The sequence below is a fragment of the Grammomys surdaster genome, unplaced genomic scaffold (genome assembly GCF_004785775.1).
Source record: "Grammomys surdaster isolate TR1022 unplaced genomic scaffold, NIH_TR_1.0 143, whole genome shotgun sequence".
NCBI lineage: Eukaryota > Metazoa > Chordata > Mammalia > Rodentia > Muridae > Grammomys > Grammomys surdaster.
The window spans coordinates 3,512,886-3,533,300 of record NW_021604601.1 but is presented as its reverse complement, the minus strand read 5'-3'; the positions used below and the strand labels follow the sequence as shown (position 1 = coordinate 3,533,300).

Here is a 20,415-nt window from a genome sequence, read left to right as displayed (position 1 = left end):
AAAGCAAGCAAGCAAAGCAAAGCAAGCAAGCAAAGCAAAGCAAGCAAAGCAAGCAAGCAAAGCAAGCAAAGCAAGCAAGCAAGCAAGCAAGCATGCATGCACGCACGCATGCACGCTAGCCAGCCAGCTCACTTCCATGGGAGACCTTAGTATTCATTAACTGTAGCAGGCAGAGTCTCTGCTGAGAGGAAGTGTATGGGCAGCTGAGGCTGTATATGGACGATAGGGGAAGGGTGGATGGGGAGCTGGCTGTCCCAGCTTGCTGAAGTGGACCAGTGCACTTCACATGAACTGCACTACGACCCCATCGCTGTCTTCAGCTTGGATCTGTGATCTCAGAAGTTCTGCGGGGAGGATTTATGGGCATATTTTACAAAAAGTGCTGCAGACATTCCCCACCTTGGTTGTGATGTGCCATTAACTCCTTACTGCCCAAGGAAAAGAACTCTGAAGTTCTGGTTGAAAAAGTTACTTTTATTTTCCTGCACAAAAAACCCCGTCTCCTCTCTTTCTAGCAACACAGTCCTGGTAATGGATTGTTCTCCTGAAATCCTTCCTACCCCAAAGACACAAGCTTCCAGCTTATGCCTTAAGAGAAAAACCAGGACTTTCTATAAAAACCGAAAGGGATCCCCTTCATTGTGTGGGGTACAGTTTCTCTTCTCTCCTTGCCGAAATGTTTCCAATCCTCAAACATCCCATTCCACTCCTTACGACAAACATCAAAATGAAAACAGACTCCAGCTGTCACACAGCTTTGTTTTTTTTGGGGGAAAAATCAGTTACGATGACACTAAATAGTGAAGAGCTTATAGCTACTAGTGTAATGATTTTTATTTGTGTGAAAGGCACTTAGTAACTTGGGAAGGAATACTAGTGACCTCATGGGCTTGGGTGCTGTGCTGACCAACCTCAATGGAGGGGACTGAGGGGATGCGTCCTTGTAGAAGACACACAAAAATCAGGTCACAACTAGAACTTGCCCCTTGTTTTTTGGAGACGGGGTGTTACAATGTAGTTCAGGGTAGCCTTGAGAACCCCCCTGCCTGGGTTGACATGTAAAACTTGTCTCTTAAGATGAGCAACGTAGAAGAAATATGCACTATTAGCACAGGCAGAGAAAAGAAGTTGTCACCTCCCATTGTGACTTTATAGCTTTGATGTCGATGGCCCATGGAATCCCTATAACCATATAAAAGACAGAAAGTAGAGTTGATAGAAAACCAGGTTAAGGGCTCCAGTGGCTTTGGGCTAGACTCCATCATAGCCAGAGAGTTGAGAACAGGAAATTACAACATATCAGAATATCTGTACAGAGCAGATAAGGTAGAAGGGCCTCAACCAGAAGAGATTTCTTCTTTAATGACAGCTCTGCTTATTGGTCTTAATATAGTCTGAGACAACTTTAGAGGCTTCTTTCTGATCTATGGTGACTCAGCAGCTCTGAGTTAGAATCTGAGGCACATCTGTGAAAGCCAGACATGGCTGCTGTCTTTAGAATTGGTTGTGTGTGTGAGATGGGGGGGTTGAGAATGTGCTGGTCAGCCAACCTTGCCAAAAACAGCTTCCCAGTCAGTGAGGTCTACACATACTCACAAGCATACATGTGTGTGCGTGTGCACACATATACACTACAGCACAACAGACAATGCATACACATGCTCACACATAGAGGGTGACAGTAAAGAGTCTGAAATAACTAATGCAATTACATTAATTACAGACAGGAAGGTATAATGCTCAGGGTTCCATTTTGGTGGGTATGGTACAGCATGAACTATAGGTGTCTCATGATATCTTCAGGAGACTGGTTCCTGGAACCTACTGTGGTTCCCTACTTGTGGACACTAAAATCCATAGATGCTTAAGTTCCGTCTGTGACATGGTATTGGACCCTCTCCCACACCTAACCCATTCCTCAATTACTTACAATACTTAAAGCAATGTAAGAAAAGTCTAGACAATTGCTGTTCTGTGCTGGGAAGGACGAGAGAAAGTGTCTATGCACGTTTGGTATCAATGCTAACAACAAACAAGAGAACCCCACCCTCGGAATCTTCCACCCACGGAAATATGAAAGCTTATACATATTTGGTGGCTCTCCTCAGTCGTAGTCCTGAGGGCTCCTCCTAAAACCCATGGAATTTCCGGAGTGACAAGAATATTTTTTATTAGTTATAATATTCATAACAAGGTCTTTCCATTAACACCCGCTTTCATGTTAGCAAGGCAACTACGTTGGGGGTCCTAGAGAGGCATAGGAAGGGTCTGGTTATAAGGAAAATCAAATGCTATGGAACCAATTCTCCATAGGAAAATTCACATTATTTTTTTCTCTCTTGTAAGAGGCCTGAGACATCCTCGTTTTCTAGTAAAAACTCAAAAATCAAAAGCACTTCTCTACATCCTAAATTCCGGGACAACCTTAGTGGGCCCCAGGTAACAATGCTGCAGGAAACAGTCCTGATGCACACTCACCTTAGTAACACTGATTTTCAAGTAAAATGACTTCCAGGAAGCCGTGTCAAGCTCATACTGACTGAAACGCTGCCTCCCCTTTACTGATCCTGTAAAAAGTGCTCCATGGGTAACTTATTGAAGGCAGAGCAAACTTCTTCAAGAGCGAATGCTAATGTACGGTTTAGAGTTGGGTTCACTCACCTTCTCCTCCCTCTGACACTTTTCTCCGTGTCTCAGCACACTCTGATTCTTTTTTTTTTTTTTAATTTATTTATCTTTGTGTTACATGTTTTGCCTGCCTGCATGTCTATATGATAATGTCAGTTCTTGGATTTACAGACAGTTGTGAGCTGCCATGGGGGTGCTGGGAATCGAAAACAGGTCCTCAGGAAGAGCAGCCAGTGCTCTTAACTGCTGAGCTATCTCTCATGCCTCTACACTCTGATTCTTAATGCCATAAATATCTCCAAATGCCATCCCAGAGGAGGTAGATTTAAGTCAAAGGCTCCCATCTCTTCTACCATCTCTTTACCTACGTCGTTCTATCAGGGATAGACTTTCGGGAATATGGGCAGACACGAGCCTGCTTGGGAAACACTTAGAAAAGAGAGGACTGTAAGGCTGGGGTGGAGCTTGGTTGTAGAATATTTGCATGAGTTGGTCCCCATCACTGGGAGGGGAGCAAGACTGGAACCTCCAGTTCCATCCACCCATCTATCTCCAGGAAAGGCGGGGCGGGGATTGATCACTATAAACACGCTAGAATAATCTCTTCTTCACCCATCCCATTCACAGCAACTAGAACAAACCAGTTGTGCATGACCCCTAGTTCTAAGTCATCTTAGCAGATTAAGTGAGGCCAGGAAGAGGGTAGTAAGAACCATGGTTTTTAGTTAGCCAGTCATTCAAAAGGATGGGTAGTCCAATCACAAGTGTCTGAGCCTCAGACTCTAGCACCTAACAAGATCTCTAGGTAGACAGTATCAAAACGGAGTTACAGGATGGCGTTGTACTTGGTGTTCCCTGGTTTTGAACTCATCATGAACGTTCTTATAGCTGGTCACAGAGTTAATTTTAGAAACAGGATGACAGCGTACTTCACTTTGTTTCTTGATAGTGGGATATTTGATATGCAGCTCCCTGTCTGAACACATCAGTAAGGTTGATGTATCTGGACCTGTGGGGATTACCAGAACAGACAGGATTTATTAAATCCCCAAGCCTGTACTCCTAACTCCTTAAAAAGACGACTGTAGACTGTTGAGCCCAGGACTGTAGTGCTGGTGAGGTCCTCATGGCAGCAGATTCCTAAAGGGCCCTCATCCGCTGTGAAATTATTCACAGCAACCAGCAGTCAGGTCACTGTTCTACATGGAGTGTCTCACTGCAGCAAGATGCACAGAGCTGAAACCAAGAGATGTACTTGGGGGAGCGGGGCTTGGATTAACAGGAGACACTGGGTATGGTGACCTGGTAGACTAAGAGGCGACCCAGTGGAAGCACATGCAACAAGCTTCATCTGGGTGCGGCAGGAGGCACGAATGATGGGTGCTTGCCAGAGAAATGGCGCATTCTGAGTCAAGTATATTTTCATGGCATTTCCCCAAGCCTGCCCACTCTCTCTCGTCCTGGGGAGGGCCTGGGAGCTGCTTTGTATTTAGTGAAAAAACAGGTATGTCTGGAAAATGAAAGGTGAATGTTGGGAGGTACAAACAGACACGAGTACTATACTACTCCCCACTACTGATTCTAGGGGAGGGAGTGCCCAGTCTTGCTTGACTGGAGACTGGTCAGCGTCTTAAACTCCCAGCCTTCTGTTTCTTTTGTAACAAATTCTAGAGCATTAATGTGTCTACTTTGTAAGTTCTGAGAAGGGGCTAGTGAAGGGGTTATGAATTTATTCTGGGCCTGATCATTGGAACCGACATAAATTATTTTTTCTAAACCCATTTAGAGTGGTTTCTTGACTTCCCATCACTGAGTTGAGCTAGACCAAATTAAACGCTCTGTGTTTTCGGTGACCCTCAGAGAAGGCGATGATACCAATTCTAAGAGCAGTCTAGCCAATTTCCCACTCAAGCTAGTATTCGTGGCTGGATAATTTAACAGACACATACTCAGTTCAGCTTGTAAATGGCCATAAATTCCAGATTCTATCAGCTAAATTTCTCTGCATGCTGCCATTCAAGTTTCACAGAGGATATTTTCTTGCGAGTTTATCTTTTCTTTCTCATTCATTCTTCCCACTGAGCCCTCCGACAGATTCTGAGGGTGGCCTATTATTTTTTGCAACATTGGCATTTTGGCTTTAATTTTATTTCATTTGCATAAATGTCCCCCCTCCCCTGCTTCTGATTATAGGCTTCTTGGCAAAGCCTGTGGGTAAGGAAGTGTGATAAAGAGACACAGACTATGACAAATCCCGGAAGCACACGATGACTTGACGGGTGTCTCTTCGGCACTCGGCACTCGAATGAACTAGGGTGTATTTTTGCTAACATTCCTATGGCTGGAATCCAACCCCAAACCCCGGGGAATGAAAACAAGGAGGCTGTATATGAAGGCAGGAGAGAACGGAATGGGATCATTATCAATCACTAGAGAAAACAATAGGTTAATAAAGCTGACTGCAGGCTGGGCAGAGTGGCTACATATGCAGAAAGCAAAAGAATGTTTAACTCCAGTCTGGTATTGTAGCTCAATGGGAGACGACTGGGCAAGCATGTATAAGGTTGGGTTCCACTCATCACAGAAGGACAAGCCTGCCACTCAGCAGGAGGAATCATCTCCCCTCTTCCCCTCTCTCCATTTCCCCCACAGTCCACATTGGCCTGGAACTCCTGATTCTATAGTCTCCTCTTCCTGCTTCTAAGTGCTGGAATGTGCCATTATGCACAGGTTAACAAGGGGGACTACTTTCATTTAAATTAACTATGGGTTTATGCAAAGAAGAATTTGGCTTCCAGCTAGGGAGGAAAAGGCGACATTTTGTAGCAGAAAGGCACCAAGCCCAATGAGTCACAGAGCTTTCTTCTCTTGTTGGTCAATAGTTTTTGGATACCGAGGACACCAGTCACCTTCCTCTCTCTTGAACATACCATGCTGAAAGGACAGGAAGGTCTCTTTTGTTTCTGGCCAGACACGTGGTATTTCCCTGGAAGGAGGCACGCTGCCATGCAGGCAGAGAACACCCTTGTCAGTATACGATGTCAAGAGGAAGCAGCTGAGGCATGGGCCCTGTCTGAGGGAAAGCAGGAAATTCTGATGTTGAGATAGGGAGGTGAAACCACACAGGGTAGAGAAGAGAAGGGAACTGCTGAGGGCTCAACCAGAGGCTAGAGGTCACAGGGATCAGGCCGGAGTAGCTGCCTCATTTCAAACCCAAGGTATAGATGCCAGGAGCAAGGGGCACAGGAGAGGGGAAGGTGTTTGCTTGAGACTTTTGTGAAGCAGTCTGAGTTTCTCCATTGAACTAGGGGGCAAGAGGGCAGGGGAGACGGGTGCAGGTGACTTTGCAGGGAGCACACTGCCCTGAGCTCCTGATGGACAACCTGGGGTGGTGGAGTTCACCCTGTTACTATGGTTTGTATGTCTTACTTAGAGTACAGCTTGGGGAGTGTTTGATTTTCTCACTGTGTAAATCAAAGTCAATCTCTGGAAAATGCCACACTGTCCCTCCTGTGGTCTGAACGGCTTCACCTTCTCAGGCAATAGAATTTAGAAAGTGCTTGGCTAACCATGCACTTCCGAAGTGGAAGGGGTGGAGGGTGGGAATGCACCCCAGCTTGCTGAAAGAACTTCCTCACTGACCTGAATCAGCCCAGCAGGCAGCTGTACACTCAGTACATACTTAGACAGAGAGCGAGGAGGGAAAACAGAGGGAGTTCAACGGAACGTGAGAAAGAACAAACCGGCAATGCCTCTGGAGGGTGAGGCCCGGGATTGCTGTGTTTACTCCCCCACCTCGACCCCTTGCACCAGGTCCAGTAAGTCTCCACCCAGCGTCAGCTGGGTATGACATCACTGATTCCCCCACTGGCTCTGGCAGCTTCCTGCTTTCTGGGAGTCAGCTAAGGCAATGACATCACAGGTGCACCTGGTGGCAGTGTGGCCAGATCAGGCCACCCACAGCAGAGACAAAAGCCACAAAAGTTGAAGCTGATCTTCTAGTCTTTTTTTCCTGAGACTTCCACTTTGGGGTAGGTCCAGCCTTGCCTCCTCCCCATAAGGAGAGACTAAAAAAGGTGTGTGCATGCAAACAGGACCTCTTTTTTACCTTCTCCTTAGGCAGGGTGCACAGGGAATGGACCACAAGACAGAAGGAATCAGATGGACAGCTACAAATGTCAGACTGGGTGTCATGGATGTCCCTGCCTCAGTGTGCCTTCCTCATGAGTCTTTGAGACACATTCCCAGTGGCCCTTAGAAATGTCCTATATGGTGCCGACTACCCAATAAATGACATTCGAAGCTTAATCTCTTCTGAATGAACTGTAAGGTTGTTAAAGTGCAACATTCCAGTCAAGACTATCAAAAACAAAATAAAACAACAACAACAACAACAACAAACAAGCTTGCATATCATGAACCCTTATAATAAAAAAACAGAATTCAGTCTGGGCACAGTAATTCATATAAGTGCAGCACTTAGAAGGCTGGGGCAGAACTGTGAGCTCTCTGGGCTAGCCTGGGATGTATTGGGAGACCCACCAACCAGCCACTGACAAAGCCACCTAGAATGAACTCATACTGTAAATTCCTTCGGAGCCCTTTGCTCGAAGTCTCAATGTGATAGAAAAGAAAAACAGTTACAGAAAAAGCCAACTTCAAATAGACATCTGCTAAGAATTCAAGCTTGGTTGGATACCTCTCCATGCTGTTTTGAAAATGTGTCACCGCTTAGGAAAGCTCTGTGAGAAAAAAGAAGCCTTTTGCCCCCCTCTCTACCCCACACCGAATGTAAGAAGGAACCGGGACTAATTAACAGAGAGAAACCTCTTGGTTTTCTCCCTTTTGCAAAAATACCAAACAGATCCAGACACACCACCCTCAGAGAACTCGTCTCTTAGGGCCACTCCAGCTTGATCCCCTTGCTTGAACGCAGCAGGCCACCTGCAGAACACCACTGGCAGCCCAACCAGGCAAGACGGAAACACGGGGTCAGATCCCACATGCCGGGACGCTCTCTGATTCTCCTGAAAGTGCTTGGTCCAAGTTAAATATTGTTCTAAGTGCTTATGGTTTATCATCTCCCCATTTATCATATTTCTCATGTTATAAAAGTGATATATGCTGCTTCATGCTAAGGGTTTGGTGTGGCCTTTCTGGTCCTTTCTCTAAGGAAGTGATGCTCCAATGGCACATATGTGGCTTACAGAGGAAATGTTTCATGCCAAGTAATTAAACAGGCTTTTGTAAGTAATTAAAGGCTGAACCAACATGATAGGACAGAGATCATCTGATATACATACATATATATATACATATACATATATATATATGCATATATATATAATTTTTTTTCCTTCAGCATGAGATTATTTTCTGAAAAGTTATACAGGCTCTTGGGTTTATTGGCTATTATAAACTGCCAGCTCCAAGGAATAGAGTAAATTTAAAGTTGGGAAAATTATCAGAAAGTATCTGCTCCTTCCACCCCCACTACAAAAAAATGTGCACGTGGCAAATTATTTCTTAGGAAAAGAGGCAGCGAGGGACGCATTGTACTGGTTGACAATCTTATATTATTTCGTACTTTTCAATAATATGTTGGGGAGACTATGTATATGTAATGCATCCCAAAGAAGCAGGGACACATAGGAATGTGTTCCTTAAATTCTTTTAAAATAATTAATGTTGTGTATGGGTGTGTGCATGCATGTGTGGTGTTCTGAGGACAACTTACAGCAGGAGGGTCTCTCCTTCTACCATACAGGTCCCTGGGATTAAACCCACGTTGTCAGGCTTGGCAGCAAGCGTCTTTATCCACTGAGCCATCTTGCCAGCCCAGGAATGCATTCTTACATAGGACCAAAGAAAGTTACTGTAGAAAGAAATACTTGGCTACCCTAACACACACAGACAGCCCCACGACAGCCCCACGGCAACATCTTACCGCCTGTGAGCTGAGGAGTTTCTATAGAGAAGCCTGGGGAGAGGAAATGGGCCAGCACAGCTTCCACGCTGCTGATGCACTGACCATTGGAAACTGATTGAATAAGCCAGCACCAATGAAAGCAATTAACACACAGAATGTGATGTGACAGCTCAGCCAGAAAAATACATGGGACAGCTAGGAGAAGAATGGAAGTTCGGGTAAGTGTTGAGCAGCATCTCTCAATACTAGTCAAGCTGAACGGAGTTATTACTCACGGGTGGACTGGCTTTTGCTGGGATTCTTTGTTTTTAAGACTTATGCCATAGCAGAGGTACAGAAGGGCTCATTGCCCCCCTTCAGGACACACCAAGAGGAGACCTGCCCCTGTGTTCTAAAGCTTACAGTGTTCCGTTCATGCTGGACGTTTATTTACCAGAGTCTATCTACCAGAGGCCCACAAGGTATGGGATCTGTTTCTTCCCCATGCATTCTGGAAGTACTTAATGACTGACTGAATAAGGGAATAAATGAACGAATGAATTCTATCGAAGAATGGAGAACGGTTCTGGTCCAGGAGTGGGGGGGAAGGGGGAGGGGGAGGGGGAGAGCGAGGGTAGGGGAGGGGGAGGGGCCGGTGCGAGGTAAGTGGCCTCGAATCTGAGATGCCTGACAGCAACTGAATGTGGAATGACTAAGCATAACATTGATTCATGCTACTGGAATTTTCCTACCTGCAGGGGTCAGTTCCCTCAGAGTCACTCCCCCCACCCCCAATTCCTTCTCCTTAGTCATCCCACCAGGAAGTTACCACAAAGTCTCTCAAAGGCGTGATGAATGTCCGAAGCATTCCGGCAGCCTGTGGGCCCAGAGTGCGGTCAAAGAAAGTAAATTCCACCCTTATTAGGAGATCCTGGCCTCCTTGGGGGAATTTACCCAGCTTGCATATGGCTTCCTGCACTCTCACAGACAGCAGGCCTGTCACTGCCTCCAAGTGACAGTGTCCTGCCTTCCTGGACCCCCTTTACTCAGGCCTCACTTCCTTCCTGACTCCTTAGGCTTGATTGTTTCAGGATTGCACCACAGCACGGACAGGCAAGGGACACTCCCTCTGTCCCTGAGAGCAGCCACAGGAGGAACTTCTGAGTTGAGATAATTTCACAGATGGCTTACTCCAGGAAACGCTGTGAGCTGCTGCTCCAGGGATTGTCCATGTGTTCATTGAGTATGGGTCAGAAGTCAGAGAGCCAGGCCCAGGAACAGGCTGGGGGTAAGGAGTCCATGCTGATTTTCCAGGACATCTTTGGCATTAGCCTGGCCATGGAGATGGTAGGTGGGAGATTTACCACAGGACCGTCTATGTTTTGACCAGACTTATTTCCTATGTCCTGACAACCCTTCAAATGAACTGACACTAGACTCTGTCTGTCAATTGGCCTCTTCCCTATGCTCATGGTTACAATGTCTCTGTCTCTGTCTCTGTCTCTGTCTCTGTCTCTGTCTCTCTCTCTCTCTCTCTCTCTCTCACACACACACACACACACACACACACACACACACACACACATACACACACACAAGACAAGGTTTCACTATAGAGGGCAGGAACTCAGTATGTAGATTAGACTGACCGGCCTTGGGCTCACAGTGATCCGTCTGCCTCTGCCTCCTCACTACTGGGATTAAAGGTGTACACCACTGGCTTTTCTTACGTTCTTTACTTAATAATAGTGTGACTACCAAAACCCACTAAACTAGAATGCTTTCCTCTTTTATGTTTGAATGTGAAATGTCCCGGGTTGACAATCTTATATTATTTCATACTTTTCAATAACATGTTGGGAAGAATATGTATGTGTGATGTCACCCCAAAGGGACACACACCCACATGTGTTGAGGAAGGAACTAGGGAGTGGGACACCGATTCCCCCTCAGCTCCTGGGGTAGCTGTTAGGGTCCTGGCTAGTGTGAGCGGCCAGCCCCAACTTGCCCACAGAAGCACAAACCAGTAAGTCTGAGTTATGTCAACATGAGACGGTTTATGAAGTCAGTCACTGGGCCACATTGCTGCTGAGTCAGCAGACTGATCTCAAGGCCATTCTCTCTCTTCTCTGTCCTGGAAGGAAACTCATAAATGCCTCTATGGATCCTGAACACACGATCTGAAAACAGAAGGGCCTGGCCCGAGATGGCAGAGGTGTGTTTTCACTTAGTTATTGGTGGAAGAGTGCTTAGAAAAACAGCAAGTATTGGAAATTCCTCCCTGCTGTGCAATTTGTAGAGTTGGCAAACCATGATAAAGACAAGACAGCAACACAATCTAGGAAAGGCTTTGAGGCCTGGTACTCACCGTTCCCACCAAAGGGTAAATGAACCCAGCCCCGATGCTGGCCCGGACATCACTGATGGGCAGAATGAAATCCCTCGGCACCCCCTTTTTGTCAGGTTCATGAGAGAGAGAGAGGTGGGTCTTCGCCATGCAAATGGGCAAATTTCCAAAACCCTGTAAGAATGAAAAGGAATTACATTCACTGCCATAAGTGCTGGTTTCTTGCACCGGATCTTTGTTTACACTAGCTTTTCAGCAATTGTGTACGGGTGCAGATGCCAGCAGGTGCTCATACGGCCATTATTTAGCAGGGTATGAGGTTTTCTGTTTACTCTGGAGGTTCTCCTAGAGAGGAGGCACTTGCATGTTGTGTGTGTGTGTGTGTGTGTGTGTGTGTGTGTAAGCAAGGCTATTTTTAGGCACAGTACTGGAAACACTGTAGAAAGCACTTTCCAAGGCTATTAATATCCAGGAAGGAGAAAGGTAACCCAGAACAAGGCTCCTAATGAGGTTCTTAGTGCCATTGTTCTGGCCTTCATGGAGCCTGCTGGGAAGCAAAGGGCCCTTTGTGCTGGTTTATGAATCATGGCTATTTGATCTGCGATTACATTATAGGAACTAAGATGAGGTCACTTTTTCAGCCTCTTTTATTTTTAAGGACCAAAGTCTGTCCCTGACCCAGAATTCCTAAGGTGAAAGGGGAGGAAGTCACATGCAGCATCTTACAAAAAGGACAGTGTCTGGGAAGGATGCTGTAATTACACAGCACATAGTGTTCCTTCAGAGACCTTACTAATTAATTGCAACCACATACTTGACACTAACATTTAAGGAATATTCCCGTGGTAGACAGACAGATGACAGAATGTAATTGCTTATGATTCAACCTACAACTATCTAGAACATTTTAGAGCATTGTCAGTTGTGGGGGACGGGTACTGTATTCTTGAAACCCCTACTTTTACAGACTAATGAGGATTTTGGCAAGGAAAAAAACATCACCAACTGCTACCTAGAATTTCTGATTTTGTAAAATTAGTAAGTATTGAGATAATTCCTATAAAATTATATGCATAGCTTTTGAAAATTTACTATAAAAATTCAAAAAAGTATCATCCCATTAACATCCATCATTATAAATTAACATATGCCACCATAAATCATATTTTATAATGGAAAAAGGACTATTAGAATAAATTATAGCATTAAAGAATATAAATTATATTACATATAATATATAATACAAAATATATAACATAAAATTTATATATACTATATAATATATAGTATATAAAGTCATATATACTCTATTCCATATAGTATATATGATACAAATATATAATAATTATATGATATGCAATATAAAATATTAAATAAACATACATACTATATACAACATATATTATATATAAATATATTATAAATATATGTGACTGTGTATGCCTGTAACTCTAGCATGATGGGAATGGGGTGAATAGAGACAGGAGGATCCCAAGAGCATGCTGGCTAAGTAGCCCAGCTAAAACGGTTAATGTTTAGTTCAGTGAGAGACCCTACGTCAAGGCAGTCAGGTAGACCATAATAGCAGAAAGCATATGACATGCTTCCTGCATATCTATACACACTTGTGTACACCCATATGCTTACATGTATGCAAAACACACACTCTCTCTCACAAACAAAGGGAGAAAGAAAGAGAAGCTGGGGCCGGGGATGTAGCTCACTCAGTGTTGACCATTGGCTGAGTACGTGAAGGAGGCTCTTAGTTCTGTCTCCAGAACAACACAAAATAGAAAAGAACAAGCTACACCAAAAGAATACATGTTCAAACCTCAAGAAGAAAACATCCTTTTCTCCGGGGGAGAGGGTGAGTGGAGTCCCCCACTACCACAAATTATGCAGTTGAGTTTCCCACATTTGGGGACACACAGGGTCAGCAAATTTGGGGTGCAATGGATAAACCTCGCCTTGAGAAAATCGACTTCATGACTGTGGTATCACCCTTGTCAGGTAAGTAAGTATACATTTGGTTTTTTAAGGCAAGGTTTCTCTGTATACCCCTGGCTGGCCTCTAACTCATAGAAAGCCACCTGCCTCTGCCTTCTGAGCACTGGGATTAAAGGTCTGAGTCACTACCATGCCTGGCTGGAAAAGTGACTTTTATCAGACCCCAGAGAACATTCAACTTGGCACTGATAGGATAGTCTTTAACAAAATATCACACATATTCTAAATAAGATAAAGGAGTTGGAGGGGGGAAAGCCAACAGCATTATTTGTGATGTAGTGATCCTGACAGCAAGCTGAGATGCTGACTTCTGTGTAACCATGCTAAAGTAGGTGGAAGCATCGGAGACATGCAGACCTTTGGGATATGTGTTCAGATCGTGTGTCTGGGTCACTGCCCCTCCCACAGTGCACTAGTCCTGTGGAGCCTTCAATCCCTGAGAACAAGGCAATGAACCACTTGCATACAAACCTGACTGAACATTCCCATTGTGTTCACCTCACTGACAGCATGCAAGGATTTTTAAGACAGTAGAGCCGAAAGTGCAGTAAAAAATCAAAGGCTGACTCCCCTCGGCACACCAAACGCACACTTCCCAATGCTTCTGACTGAGTGCCTGGGAGTGCGTGTGAACATGGATGACACCCATGCCACATACATTGGATAAGGACGGAGCCCCGTGGGAAAGTGCTGACTTAGTACAGGAGCTGGGTTCCATCCCCAGCACTGCAACCCAGAGCCACATTCCTGATCTCAGAGATGAAGGACGCCAGAGTCAGAGAGAAAACGTCTTTATCGTAATGTTTTACTTAGCCAATGCTACCAATGCTACTACTTTAATCTCTGTTGACCCTCAGGTAATTGAGTAGAGCTTAACTATGAGACAGAACTTACCTGTCCTAAAATCAAGGTGTGCATTCTGAGATGACAAGGCGGATACCCCACCTCAAAGTACAGGGATCTTGTTTACCTGTTGTGTATAGCGATCGATTTTGGACTGCGCCTCAGCAGACAGCTCAATATCCCTGGCTCCATAGACGGTCTGGGCTATGACTCTTATCTTCTCTACGATGGGAAGCTGGAGGAACACAGATAACAGAATCGTTGGCCCTAACGTGCTTGGAGCAGTGAGGGAAGGCTTGGTGAAGTTTTACATCTTTGACTGAAAATTCCCCCATCAGTGTAGCATTCAAAACCAGTTATCTGCTCTCCCTCTGCCATCCAGGCCCTGACATGTTCACATGAGAAGTCAGCTGGCAGAAAGGAAGCCTTGATATTTAGCCGACAGAAGGCTGTCAACCTAGTTAAACCATTTTTATCCATGTCAGCGTTAAAATAATGATTTATGCGATGCAAAAACATTCCTAAAAACAGCCGGGTTTCACAGACATGGATGCTGACACGTTTGGGTGTTTCATCGGAGAACCAGACATTGACTTTTAAGTCACATTAGCTAGCTCTGACGAATCAGCCAGTGTGGGAGAAGCTCTGAGAAGACTAATGATTAGCAAAGGATGGCAGGAATAGTGGGACATACCCAAATCCCAGCACCTGGAAGGCTGAGGCAGCACTGTAAGTTTTAAGCCAACCTGGGCAACATAGGGAGGCCCAGAACTAAAACCCTTAATAACTGCAACAAAACCCCACAAAAACAAACCCCTAACTCCTTCCAAACAGAACAACCGATGAATCACCCCCAACCAAATAAAAGCAAGGTGAAGGATCCTATGAAATCAGTGTATGTGATGCTATTTGGAAAATACTGGACTGGAAACCTAGGTTTGACCCTGCTGGAAGGACAGCATCAACCACTGTCCAGATGATCCCACGGGCTGTGCACAGCAAGGGCATATGGTGTGCTCTACTGGCAAGAGAGTTGTGCAATAAAGACAATGAAAACCTAGTGCTTGCTACCTTCCCAACCCTGATGAAGCCATAAACTGCTTAGAATCACACTTTTTAGTACAGCAGATTGTGTTACTGTCAAGTCATTCTGCGGTCTGGAACGTAAATATTGGACATTTAACAAATAAAGCAGAAATGAAAATGTAGATCCCCCCCACCTTCCCCACACTGCTGTCGCCACTACCCACCTCCAGATGGGTTCCCACTATGTAGTCCTTGCTGGATTGGTAACTCGCTATTTAAGACCAGGCTGGCCTCTGCTTCCTGAGTGCTGGTATGAAAGTCACAAGCTACCATGCACAGCAGGTGCATGCATTTCTAAGCTTTTGTTGGAGATTATAAAAGGACCATAAGCAATAGAGACCAATGCTGTGCACATGAATGAAGAGACTCAGTGTTATACACACACCAGCTTTTTATAACTTACTTTTTTAGTTTAATGTAATTCCAATGAAAAAATCCCAAGAGCACCTGGGATTCTGGAATGTGGCCAACTGGTTATAAAACATAAGGAAGAGAGAGTCGTGGTGTAAATCAGCATCAATAATACCTCAAAACTATATTAGCCAATTCCTCATGATATCAACACAAGAAGAGATGAATTAACACATGGTGGAGAAGAATGGGCTGGGAAAGGCATCTCCACAGATATGAGGTAGCATATAACAGAAGGCGTACGAGGGAGAAGGGTTGGCAACCCAGTAGACTTTTGACTAAAAAGAAATAAAACTAGATTCATACCAGGATCTCTCCCTGAAAAAAAAAATCCAATACAGAAGAGATTTGAAAACAAAACCTCTAAATATCATAGGATTCTGTCTTCCCAATGGAGGTAAGGATTTCATAAAGACGGCGACAACAGAAAGACATAGGTCATGCATGCCTGCATTCTCAGCACTTGGGAGGTTCACAGGCCAGCCTTGACTACATAGTGAGTTCAAGGATAGCCTAGGCTACATGAAACCCTGTCAATACACTTGCACCCCCCCCCCAACCAGTGCACACACACATACCAGAATAAGTCATAAAAGAAATTATTTATAGATCCTTAGTTTTTCCCCCAGGGGCTGGAAAGGTGATTCAATCAGTGATTAAACGTACTGACTGTCTTTCACAGGACCTGGGTTCCATCCCCAGCACCCACATGGCAGCTCACAGCTGTCTGTCACTCCAGCCCCAGAGGATCAGACATCTTCTTCTGGACTCTGAAAGCACAGAGCATGCATACGGTGCACAGACATCCATACAGACCAAAGAAGCATATACATAAAATAAATAAAATTAAAACAACTTTTTTTTTTTTTTTTTTTTTTGTGAGACAGGGTGACTTAGACTCCTGAACACTGGGATTATGGGTGTGTATCATCATACCTAGGATCTTCTGAATTTAAAATTATAAAACTTAGAAAGTAAAGGGATAAAGGCACACTGACAGAAGATAAAGATTTGAATAGTTTAAAAGCCAGAAGAGTAGTACAAAAAAATTTTTGAATGCCTATAGAAAGACATTTAATAATGTGCAAAATCTAATAACTACATAAAAATAATCTCACTAGTAATCAAGAAAATAGCTATTAAAATGATTTTAAAAAATTAGCTCATAGGCCAGGGAGTACTCTGTGGGTAAAGTGCTTGCTGGACAAGCATGAAGACCTGAGTTCGGATCCAGCTCTCACACAATTATGGCTCTGGTGCACCAATACTTGTAGCACTGCGGAGGTGACAGGCTCTCTTCATCTCCCAGCTTAGGTAAAGAGTGAGCTGTGGTTTAGCAAAAGTCTCTTTGAAGAAACAAGGTGGGAGGCTGGCGAAATGGCTCAGTGGGTAAAGGAGCTTGCTGCCAAGCCTAATGACCCGACTTTGATCCTTAGGACCCACATGGTGGAAGGAGAGAACCATTTATGCAAGCTGTTTTCTGACTTCTACCCTGTGGTTTGTGTGAAGACACACTGATGCTAGAAGGTGACAGGGATTACACCCAAAGTCAACTTCTGGCCTCCAGGTGAGCATGTCTGGGTGAGTGCACCTGCGTGTGTGTGTGGGGGGGGGTGGGGGGGGGGGGGCTATCTTCTTCCCACCCTCATCTAAGAAACAAACCACACTGACAACAAAAATACAGACCCTAATTCCTACTTGTCAAATGCCAAGTACAGGTGAAGAGGCAGGAAGTTACATTTTCTTGTTTCAATTGGAGGGTTGGGGAGGGCTCATCACCGAGGTAGCTTCTCTTCACTCTGAACAGTCTCTACTGCAAGTCCCACCTTCCCAACACACACCCCAGAGAGAAAAATCCTCACACGACAGCACTGCATGGTCTGCTAAGAGACAACCCTGCTCGAGGTATTTCAGCATCTGCACCCTATGTCTTTGCTTCCGGGATTCACTCATGAAGTCTCTTTCCCCGTCCTCTTCAAACATCAAGCTCTCTGAAGTTCTCAGGTCTATGTCAAAGGCCACCTCTCCCACAAATCCTTTAGGGCAGCGGCTTTCAACTTGTGGGTCATGACCCTGTTGGGGGGCGGGTCACGTATCAAATATTACATTATGACTTATAACAGCAGGAAAATAACAGCTATGAAATAGTAATGAAGTAGTTATGGTTGACGGTCACCACAACACGAGGAAGTGTATTAAAGGTCACTGTGTTAGGAAGGTTGAGAACGACTGTGTTAGGGACATCATTAATATGCATAGCGGTCCCTTCTTTGACACTGGGAGCACCTGTAGTGTTCTTCCCTGATGGAGGGGCTGCTGGCTCGCCTCATGCTGCTTTGGAAAGTCCCAATGGATTCAGAGGTAATGAGAGACTAAAGTAGGTGGGTGTACGTAACTCTAATCCTAAAATCCGCTGGCTGGCAAGGTGCCCTGTACAAACCACACGATAGGAGAAATCCCCTGTGAGTGTTCATCTCTGAAAAGGGACGACTCATTACTAATTACTTTCCAGCAGGGAAGAATCTGGACCAAGAGCTAGAGGTCAAGGAAGTCATTTCTATCCCAGCATCTAAGGGAGAGCCGCTGTTAGCCCAGCAGCCCTGTAGGCAGAGACTCTGGGAGAGCTCAGTGCAAGAACGAAGGGTGTGGGAATGTTATAGAAAGAGCTACCTCACAAATGTAGCTAGAGAGGCTCGTGTAGTGGTGTGCTCAGTACTGGGGATGGAGCAGAGGGCTTTGCTCCCACGACACAAATACTTCACCACTGAGCTGTAGTCCCAGCCCCCTAGCCCAATTTTTTCTTTTCTTTTTTTTTTCAGACAAGGTTTCAGTAAATTGCTCCAGTTGGCCTTGAACTTATGTGTAGCCTAGGCTGGCCTTGCTCTTGATTTGCAAGCCCTGTCTCAAGCTTCCTGGGTACCTGAGATGAAAGGACTATGCCATGAAGCCCAACATACTTCTAAAATACACAGTTCAAAGCTCATGTAGCTGAAGAATAAAGATGGCTACAAAGTCTCTGAGGTCAAGGACTGTAGCAGATACTGCTCCTCAACCATCATCCATCCATCCATCCATCCATCCATCCATCCATCCATCCATGTATCTATGTCTCCGTCCCTCCCTCCTCCCCACCACCTCTCCCTCCCCACTCTCTATGTTTTGTTTGTTTCAAGGCAGGGTTTCTCTGTGTAGCCCTGGCTGTCCTGGAACTTGCTCTGTAGACCAGGCTGGCCTTGAACTCACAGAGATCCACCTGCCTCTGCCTCCTGTGTGCTGGGATCAAAGGTGTGCACCACCACCGCCCAGCAGGTACATTTCTTATTATTGTGACTAAGTATATGAAAAGAAGCAATGTAAGGGAAGGTTCCTTTCTGCTTGCAGTTGGAGGGCATACATTCCCTCACTGTAGGAAAGGACAATGACGGAGTATATCGTGATACTTGGTACACAGATGCCAGCACCCAGTTCACCTTCGTATCATTCTTCAGTCTGAGATGCCAGTCCACGGAATGGTGTCACTCACATTTAGACTGGGTCGTCTTACCCCAGTTAACCCAAACTAGACACCCCCTCACAGACAGGTTCAGGAGTCTGTCTCCTAGGTGCTTCTAGATCCTGGCAAGTTGACATTATTAGCAACCATATCATCTATTTACCTAAAGGTTACTCCAGTCACTGGGGTGGACAGTTACCCTCAATATTCTCATGTACAAAGGACTGTACATTTCCTGTCATCTGAGCATGAGCTCCTGGGTGTACAGGAGTTCTAGAAGAGACAGGAAACAGGTGGGGAGGTGCTGAGGTGACAGTGACAGAGGGCTATGTACATGAACCGTGGATCTCACTTCCGGCACAGCACATCACCATGGAAGGACACTCTGCTGAAGCTACCATCATCTTCTCTGCTGGTCAACCATATCATGGGGCTAGAGCCAGCGGGTAAAGGTACTTGCTGACAAGCCCAACTGGAATTTGATCCACGGGACGCAAATGGTAGCAAAGTGAGAACTGATTCCTGACATCTGTCCTCTGCCCTCCACATGGGTGACACAGACACAGAACATACCACCACCTCAAGATAAAAATAAATTTCATGAGATGATAGAAGATAAGAATCTTTGAATCCAGCACAAGAACCATACCCTGGTGGAGGATGCCAGTCATCAGGAGCTCTGATCCTTAAGCAGGGAGGGGCAGTTCCTATACATCTTTCCATCCTGCTAAGCCCCTGATGCTACCCGTCCCAGCACCACTCCTACCTTCTGTGAGTACCATGAGTATGGATATCTTTTGCAGATAACTAATACCTTCTTTGCTAGTGTTTACTGGAAAGTGCTTTGGGAATATCAAGCCCATGCCAGGCTGACTTTGTGACCTATACTAAATGGGACTCCCATAGAATCCATAATGGGAAGGAAAACAGGAAGAGGCGAGCACTGGGGCAGTCTCTTCCCCTCTGGTTCTCACTGTCGCAGCTTCATGGCCCTCAGCAGGCACTCCAACACACTGAGCTGGAAGCCCCAGGCCAAGGTTCTGAGAGACTTCTCCTACAGTGTTTAACAAGTAAATAAATGAAAACATCTCAGTTAACTTACTGCTTACGGTGAAGTGTGAAAACAGCCCTATATGAGCGCTACCCTCCCCGTGGGTAGTATATGTATGTATTCTGTGTCTTCAGCAAAGGAACTGTCTATTATTTCCTTGCTTGGTTGTGAAGAGAAGTATAAATTCCGGCAGGGCAAGCCCAGTCTAAATGACCTTTGGCTGAACTAAGATTCACTTAACCTGCTTTGAGGCAAATGATAGCTTTTATAAAAACCAATAAAATGATAAAGTAAGTTATGAGTGTTTATTCATTTATCAACATTCCACTGATTGTGTACACAGGGGATGAATCTGTTTATTCCTTTACCCTGATACGGCTCGTATCTTGTAGAGCGGCTCACACATAGTAGGCCTTGCCCAAGCCTGTGCTAAATAAGAAAATAACCACCTATGGCAAGTACTTTCGCAATGTCAAGTTTTGGGGACATACACAAGTTTTGGGGACATTTTATGCAAGAATTCCTGACGGGGTACAAACCATGGCACAGTAAACAAGTATGAAGGAGAGACACTCCTGACAGTCAAGGCTCTGTGTAAACATGAAGTAGTCAGGAGGGGGCAGACTGCGTGGAGATCTGTA

At 45.1% G+C, this 20,415-nt stretch overlaps 1 protein-coding gene and 1 non-coding gene across 2 annotated transcripts in view; both read right to left on the bottom strand.

Annotated features, from left to right (window-relative positions):
* Mthfd1l (methylenetetrahydrofolate dehydrogenase (NADP+ dependent) 1 like) overlaps positions 1-20,415 on the bottom strand; it is a 179,831-nt gene that overhangs the window by 33,759 nt on the left and 125,657 nt on the right. Inside the window, exons 25-26 of the mRNA XM_028764348.1 lie at positions 13,861-13,968; positions 10,905-11,057 (exon numbers count right to left, since the gene is read on the bottom strand). Of these exons, the coding sequence (XP_028620181.1) occupies positions 10,905-11,057; positions 13,861-13,968 (261 nt within the window). The remainder of the gene's footprint in view (positions 1-10,904; positions 11,058-13,860; positions 13,969-20,415) is intronic.
* LOC114618635 lies at positions 12,740-12,901 on the bottom strand. Its single transcript, XR_003710985.1, has one exon. It is a non-coding gene; the product is annotated as a U1 spliceosomal RNA (small nuclear RNA).